Genomic DNA, 8,106 nt, shown 5'->3' on the forward strand with positions numbered 1-8,106 from the left:
GGCAGAGGATGTGTAGTGCTCCTTGACATAGAGTGCCACCCCCACCCCCCTTTCCTTCCTTCTCTATCACGCCTGTACAGCCTATAGCCCCTAATGTTAACTGCCCAGTCATGGGACGAGTCCCACCACGTCTCTGTTAGCCCTGTGGCATCTGGGTTTGAACTAGCTATTCTGAGGGCGAGTTCCTCCTGTTAGAGTTAAATATAAAAATGCTTTTAAACACTCCAGACTCATAAGTGGGCAGGTAGGTAAAGCAAAAATGGATTTTCAAGTGTTTTGATTTTAAAATCAATTGTATGCATAAATTAGTTTGAAATAGTTGATGTATCTTTCTTCATTCACCTGTAAATGTAAAGTCAATTCAACTAATGGGTCTTGATTCTGTAACAGTTGTTCATAATGGAAAAATTTTAACTTCTGTAGCAAACAGGGCTGAAGTGTTGATGTAGCTGTGGTGGTCTGGGAAATATATTTCTTGTGATATCTTTTATTGGAATGACTACATGGTTGGAAGAGCCATTGAACAAGCTTTTGAGCAAGTGATGAGGAAGCGCGTGTGATGCCCAAAAGCTTGTTCAACAACTTGACCAACTATACAGTTGGTCCAATAAAAGTTGTCATAAATGGGAACATTCAAGGCAAAATCATAGATGCCTTGTCCCTGTTGGTGTATGTTTGGTTCTGTTGTTTGCTTATTTTTTTACATTATCACTTCTCAGCTAATAGAAAGCAGTTCAAGTTTACAAAAAAACCAAATTTTCTTCTCTAAAGGGTGTTTTTGCCACATCTGAAAACAGCAAGATGACAGGTGGTGGGGCAGATATGGGGAGGAAAGCTGCAGAAGGAGAGGAAAGATTTAATATTGCTAATGCCATCTTCAAATATATACACTTCTAATTTTGAACTTTATTTGGTGGGCATGCAGATGTCAGCAAGTGTTGTGGGTGATCTTAACAGTAGATAATGAGAGAAGCAGTCATCGGTAACCATAAGCCTAACTATAATTTATGGCAGACAGCAGAAAAATTTCTGGTAGACAGCATGTTGATGAGATAAGGTGGGGGTGGGGGACAGCATGAAGGAATAGTCACCTTGCAGCATTTGTTCCTCCAAGTAACAGAAACTAAAAATGAATGAAGTAGACCAGATAGCTGCACAATTTTCTTAATGTTTTCAGTGGGATGAGTCCAAAAGCAGGTCTATGATTGTGTGTAGTCATGAAGCCTGTTAAGCTGAGTGCAGTCTCTTTTCTGTACTTCAAGATCTAGAATAACCAAATAATATCCAACACTTTTTAAACCAGGATTTATATCTTAAGTGCTAGGTTAGGGAAATATCCCCTCATGCCTTGGGCTCATATTTGCCCATCTCTGTGCTGTTTACTACCACTCTTGTTTATTCTCATTTCTTTGTTACTTACATATTTTGTTGACTTTTTTCCCCTCTCTCCTCCTTCCCTTTGTAGTTCTGATCATCTTCACTTTTCCTCTACTCAAAGATACTAAGTGCTGCTGGGGTGGGGGACTGTCAACTGGGGCCATGAAAGAAGAAAAGAAAAATGTTGGGCTGACTTACCCTGCCAAAACATCTTGCAGCCCTGTATGAACTGCTCCTGTAGGAGGAAGGGAAGATATTTTTCCTGCAAATGTGATGGCAAATTTGCAGTTTCTGTGGTGTGATTAGTATCCTCAAGTCTGGTTCAGTACATGCTGTGCCCTGTCTCCCTCCCTTAGAGTGAAGCCTTGGAGATTAGAACAGACTTAATCTGTAATCGTGAATTTACTAAAGCAAGGTCCACGCTGAGGAATTTGCTGGTATGATACAAAGACCCAAGTGCTTCTAGATGCAGTTTATACCAGCAAATCTGTTCTGTTGATGGTACAGTGAGTGTGTCCATATTCTGCCTCAAGGAAAGTAAGCTATGCCAATAAAAGTTCAGTTTTGCTGATATAAATTGTCTGCTCTAGGTTTCTTGCTGGTTCACTCTGATCATTCCCCTGACAAACATAGAAGTGGTTTGCTGAAGTCAGGCAAAAGATGAGGAAGAGTGGCACCTTTAGTGAGCTCCTAGTTTTCACTTAATTTTTTTTTGTAGTCGAAGAACACAACAGAAAGACCAGAACAGATCAGATATGCTAGAATTTCTACTTGAAATACCTTGTGAATCCATGTATTCACACGTAACAGTGCTAAGCTAATGTAGTGTGGCATGCTGTGGCACCCTTAAAAAGGACCTCAAGACATCCCAAAGTGCCTTGGGACCCTGGTTGAGAATCACTGCCTTAGACCAGCTGATTTGGAGAGGCATGAGATTTCATAGACAACATCTTGCATTGTCAGTTGCTGATGAAGTAGATTGTTGCCTATGAAAGCTCATACATCTGAACCAGCTAGTTCCTAAGGTGTTGCCTGGCCCTATCTTCTGACTGGTATAGCTATGTTGACAGTAGGGTGTAATACAGATGGCCTACAATCCTGTTGGCACTACCCTTTTGGAGGTTATCTTGCTTTGAGTACAGCTGTTCCCAAATCCATTTATACCTGTTTCTCTTTTAATGTAAAGAAGATCATGGTTGCACCTCTGAATTGTACTGTTCAAGATTGTAGCAAGTGTCAGGGACAGTATAGTCTTTCCTGCCTGTGGATGATGCAAGCTTGTAAATGGGTCTAGAAGCAACCATGTTGTAAGGGGGCCTAGTTAGTTATATCTGTAGTGTTAGATTTCTTTTTTTTTTAAATCATATGGAAGAGAATGGTCATAACTGAGGAGTATGTAACTTGTTGCAGGATTCAAGTGGAATGACTTTAGTGATGCTGGCTGCTGCAGGAGGGCATGATGACCTCCTCCGGCTCCTTATTAGGAAAGGAGCCAAAGTTAACAGTAGACAGAAAAATGGAACAACTGCACTGATACATGCTGCTGAAAAGGTTGGTTTCCTTTAATGACTTGTATATTCATCTTGCCCATTTTACTTTGGATTTCATATCGCTAAATACAGCAGTCGGGGTCGTAAAAAGATCTGAAGTATTCCCTTCCAAATTTGCATCTGTGCCAGCCACACAGTTTGGTTGATTCTTAACTGCATAAATGGTATCAGTTGAAGACAATCTGCAGTTTAGATGGCTTTACAGTGTATGAAAAATAAATGTTAAACCAATACAAAGACTTATTGTCAAAACTAGCACTGACCCTTTTGACAGAAGCTCACGCAAACTTATTTCGTTTGAGGAATAAACAGGCTCATTTGCTTTGTTCTGTATTAAAAACTTCAAATTTGTACTATTTTAACTTCTATTATGTATTAGTCTTTCATTTGAAGTTAAGATAACATATTTCTATGCATAAAAGTCCAGAACTGATTAATTGGAGATTCAGGGGTGTGGGGAGTAGGGCTCAGGGTATCCATCTTCAGGGTCTTAAACTACTTTTCATGATGCTTTATGTTGGTATCTTTTGGCCTTACACTGTAAAATATCAAGAGAGCCACATACCTTGTTTTGTATTTTATTTAATTTGAGAATATTTTAAATTTAACTGTCATTTGTGTTTTTCTAAGAACTTCTTAACTACAGCGGCCATTCTTTTGGAGGCTGGGGCTTATGTGAACATCCAGCAGAGCAATGGAGAAACTGCTTTAATGAAGGTAAATGCAGCTTTGTCTTAACACAGTTTGGTATCTAGCATCTAGTGTACACTAAAAACATAGGAACATGTAGCTATTTCTGTGGCCAGGGCATACGTTTCCAGGGGTGGCTTTTTCAGAAACCATTTTTTAAGTTTTAAATGTTGAGCAAAGATTTTCTCTGTGTGCAGCCCTCAGAGCACTGTTATTTAGTGCGGTTAACTTCCATCAAGTGCAGTTACAACTTCCTGAGGGGTGTATTAGGTTTTGGCTGCAGCCAAAGCTGGGGATTATGGCTAGGGTGTGCCAGTGCTCCTGGCACTGGCAGGAACTTTAAAGCTGAAGGGTCTTGGTTAGTAGATTTTGCCCCTCTGCTTGGGGTCAGACTGATTGCTTTATTTGGGGTCAGACTGATTGCTTTATTTGGGGTCAGGAAGGAATTTTACACCATGGTCAAATCGGTGCAGACAGTCAGGGTTTTGCTTTACTTTGTAGCATGGGGTGTGTCCCTCTACTTGGGTTCCCCATAGCCTATATTAACAGCCTTTTACAGAAGCAGGGCGCTGGCTGCTGTGGTCTCCCTTTGGATTCCCTGTGGAACCCTGAAAGAACCACTGCCATTCAATGCTGATCTTTCAGTTGGTTCTTCGTTCATTGACCATGCCCTTTTTAATCAGAAGATGTAGTGCTTAAACACCATACAGAAGTCTCTTAGATGTGTATTTACTTTTTAGCAATCAAAAATTAAATCAGTCCTGCTTTTCTTACTTCTGTTATTTTAGCCTGATTATTCTCTAGTACCCCAAGGTGTAATACCTTGTTTTCTCAGTTCCAAGATGAGGGCTTTTCCCTATTCATCATGGGGGAAAACAAAACCTTGTCTTTAGAATCAATTACAGTATGTTCCAGCTGGAAGCTATGGGGGGAGTTGTGCAGTGAGCCTGGGGGAGGCGGGGAAAGGCCAGGGGGCAGGTTTTCGTTCTCCGTGCCGCTTGTCTGTCCCCCATCTCTGCATCTTCCCCTTGGCTTTTTTTTATCTGCTGCAGCAGCAAGGGGAAAAATCTAAGACAACCCTCCAATAATTGGATTCTGGACATACTATATATTTTTAATGAATTTTCTATGTCCATATCTAGAATGTAATTACTAGGAGCTTACCTTAAATTCAAAGTAGTCTTGGATTCAGATAAACACAAATAGCAGCTGAGTTGGTGGCTTCTGCAGCATGAATCTCTGCTGGGGAAGGCTTCAGCCAGAAGCTGGGGAGCCCTAAAAGCTCATTGCTGCCCCTGTGCAGTATTTGCAAGATTATTTTCTTGCCTTCCCTTAACCACCCGCTTCCCAGCAGAAGCCTGAGCTACAGAAGCTATTACCATATTTCATCATTTAAAGCTTGTACCCTAATTTCCAGCAGACTATTTTTTGGAAAAAAGGTACAAACTGTATGTGGAAAAAATACAGTAGTTTTGTTTGTTAAAAATCTTAATTCTCTCCTGTCAGTGATGGTAAATCAGAAAATGTTTAAAATATAAGAAAATTATTATTAAAGATGGCAGTTTACTTCATTGTGACTTCTAAATGGTGGATCCAGTGTAGCCTTTTTAAGTAGGCTTGTGGTTTTGCTGCTTTTTCTTTTTTTCTTATCCTTCTGTGCACCATACTCAGTCTGATGAGCAGCTGGTATCTGTTTTTATTGGTGTTATCTTCAGTGTTCATAACCTGAATTTCCTTTAACAAATGAACAAACCCAAAGCTTGATTTTTTTTTTTTCTTGTTTAGTCCATGTGACTGAGGGAAGCACTACTGTGAGAGCATTAAGTAATAGTTAAAGAATTACTAGCATTTTAGTAACTCGTGCTGTAGTCTCTCCCATCCCTGCCACTGGCCTGATGAGGTTCCCTCCCACCTAGGAATTGGAGAATTCTTTGGCTTTTACTACAGTTGCTTCCTTTGCAGATGCATTTGAGTTGTTGCACTGGTGCTTAAGCCCTCTTTCTGCCTGTGCTGCCAATCAGACAGTGCTCTCCCTGAAGGTTTCTCTAGTTCAAATAGGATTTTAAGTCTTTTTGTCACTCTTCCTTGGGTGTTAAAGCAGTTCTTATAGGAGGAGGTTATGTTCTAGGATTGGCGTAAAGCCAACAGTTTCTTTGATTCCTTAATACTCAAGTCTTCCCAGACCTTAACTGCTCCTGAAACCCTGATTTCAAGCTTCGAACCACAAATAACCTTCAGGCATAGTGTAAAACTGTGTGCTTTCTCTAATAGATTGTATATGATGGTTTACTCCAGTTATTTAGTTAATTGGCAGGCAAACTCTTGCCTTTTGTCAAGCTGCAGGCACATGTTCTCCCTGGTTCACATATTAAGTGGGACCTAGGCACCTGTCTGTGTATAAATAGCATTCTCTTGCAGATGTTCTTTGCTGAAGAGCATGGAGGGAAACTCAAATGAAAAATCAGTTCTAAAAGAAATGTCTTATTAATTTCTGAGAGGAACTTTGAGTTTGCAGTGCCTTGCTGTTCTTCCCTAGGATTCTTCTTGTTGTCCAGAAAATAACGTGCACTCGGGTAACAGTAACTTCCTGATAGGAACAAATACCTGCCTGGGACAAAGGTGGAAACCTTATCACTTGTTTACTAGAAGTCCTACTTTAAATCCAAAGCAAAACATCAGTTTATTAACCCTGTGCACAGCAGATGCTTTGAAATGATACTACAGTATCTTTTCTCAGTAAGTTCAAGTGTCTAATAATAAGGCTATAAGGAAAAGAAGAGGTCCCATAATGCAGTAGAACACAGTTCACTTTAGAAAGGTGCCCTAATTGGGTCTGTTAACGTCTTAATGGAAATGACGTGCTCTTCTTTGGAGTTAGTTGTCAGATTTTTTGAGTTACAAGATTTCTGAAATTCAAGGTTTCATTAGCTTTTAAAATATAAATATTTGTTGCAGGCAAATGCAGGCAGAGTATTGGATCACATAGCTTCATTCTGAATTGCAGTTATATAATTAAGGTTTTAGTAATGTTTGACAGTCCTCATGTTGGTGTGTTGTGGTTGCTTTCATAAGTGCATTTTTTTCCTCTGTGTGTAGGCTTGCAAGAGAGGAAACTCTGACATTGTACGACTAATGATTGAAAGTGGAGCAGACTGCAACATTTTGTCAAAGCATCAGAACAGTGCACTTCATTTTGCTAAACAGTGCAATAATGTACTAGTGTATGACCAGCTCAAGAGTCACTTAGAAACGTAAGTTGTCTTTTTGACATTTGTGTATGTTGTTCTGTAGTGTTGAAAGCATTGTGTGTGTGTCATGATTGTGACTGAAGTACCATATTTTCTTGCATTTATACACATCTTTCCCCCAAAATTCAGATGCTGGAAATCTGGGTGTACACTAAGCCAGGAAATACAGTAATAGCCATTTTGGCCTCTGCTGGTGAAGAGGGGAGCTGGGAACAGAAGCAAAGCTGCATGTGTTGCACAAGGTGCAGTGCTTTACATAGATTCATAGTTTGTAAGTGCTGGAAGGGATCTTGCAAGATCATCGGGTCCAGCCACCCTGCACTAGGCAGGAAAGACAACTGGGGTCAGGTGACCCCAGCAAGGTGACCATCCAGTCTCCTCTTGAAGATTTCCAGGGTAGGTGATTGCACCATCTCCTGGAAGGAGCCTATTCCAGAATCTAGACACCCTAGCTGTGAAGTAGTTTTTCCTAGTGTTAAGCCTGAAAAAGTCTTCCAGGAGTTTGTGGTTATTACACCTGGTTTTCCCCAAGGGTGCTCTGGTGAACAGTTGTTCACCAAGCCCTTGATGCACTCCCCTGATGTAGCGGTAAGCTGCTACCAGGTCCTCTCTCAGCCTTCTCTTTTTTTAGGCTTAAGAGTCCCAGGTCCCTCAGCCTGTCCATGTATGGCTTGCCATGCAAGTCTCTGATCATATGGGTGGCTCTTCTCTGGACTCTCTCAAGCTTTCCCACGTCCTTGTTGAAGTGTAGCACCCAGAATTGGACACAGTACTCCAGGTGCAGTCTCACCAATGCTGAGTAAAGTGGAAGAATCACTTTCTTGGTTTTGCTTGAGATACATCGGTTGATGCATGCCTAGTGTCCCTCATTCTCAGTTTTTATTTAAAAAAAAAATCCAGGAATTTTGGGGGGTTTATCTTTGAAACATAAAAAATGGGGTGAAATCAGCATAAAAGGAAGAGAAGGAAAAAAATTGGTTTAAATTTCATGTAGATGATTGAATCTGGATGTTGGCATAATAGAGGGCAAGAGCACAGGCCCTACGAGGAGAGGCTGAAAACCATGGGACTCTTCAGCCTGGAGAAGTGAAGGCTCAGGGGTGACTTGGTGGCAGCCTATAAGTACTTAAAGGGTGTGCATCAGGACCTGGGGGAACACCTGTTCACCAGAGCACCCCAAGGGATGACAAGGTCCAATGGTCACAAACTTCTCCAAGAGCATTTTAAGCTGGACTTAAGGA

The 8,106-nt window shown here is 40.9% G+C and overlaps 1 protein-coding gene across 1 annotated transcript in view; it reads left to right on the top strand.

The window, feature by feature from the left end:
• MPHOSPH8 (M-phase phosphoprotein 8) overlaps window positions 1-8,106 on the top strand; it is a 47,657-nt gene that overhangs the window by 27,504 nt on the left and 12,047 nt on the right. The window contains exons 8-10 of the mRNA XM_019524850.1: window positions 2,788-2,928; window positions 3,558-3,644; window positions 6,714-6,868. Coding sequence (XP_019380395.1) covers window positions 2,788-2,928; window positions 3,558-3,644; window positions 6,714-6,868 — 383 coding nt within the window. The remainder of the gene's footprint in view (window positions 1-2,787; window positions 2,929-3,557; window positions 3,645-6,713; window positions 6,869-8,106) is intronic.

Source organism: Gavialis gangeticus, unplaced genomic scaffold (assembly GCF_001723915.1).
Source record: "Gavialis gangeticus isolate Ggan-Ray unplaced genomic scaffold, GavGan_comp1, whole genome shotgun sequence".
Classification (NCBI taxonomy): Eukaryota; Metazoa; Chordata; order Crocodylia; family Gavialidae; genus Gavialis; species Gavialis gangeticus.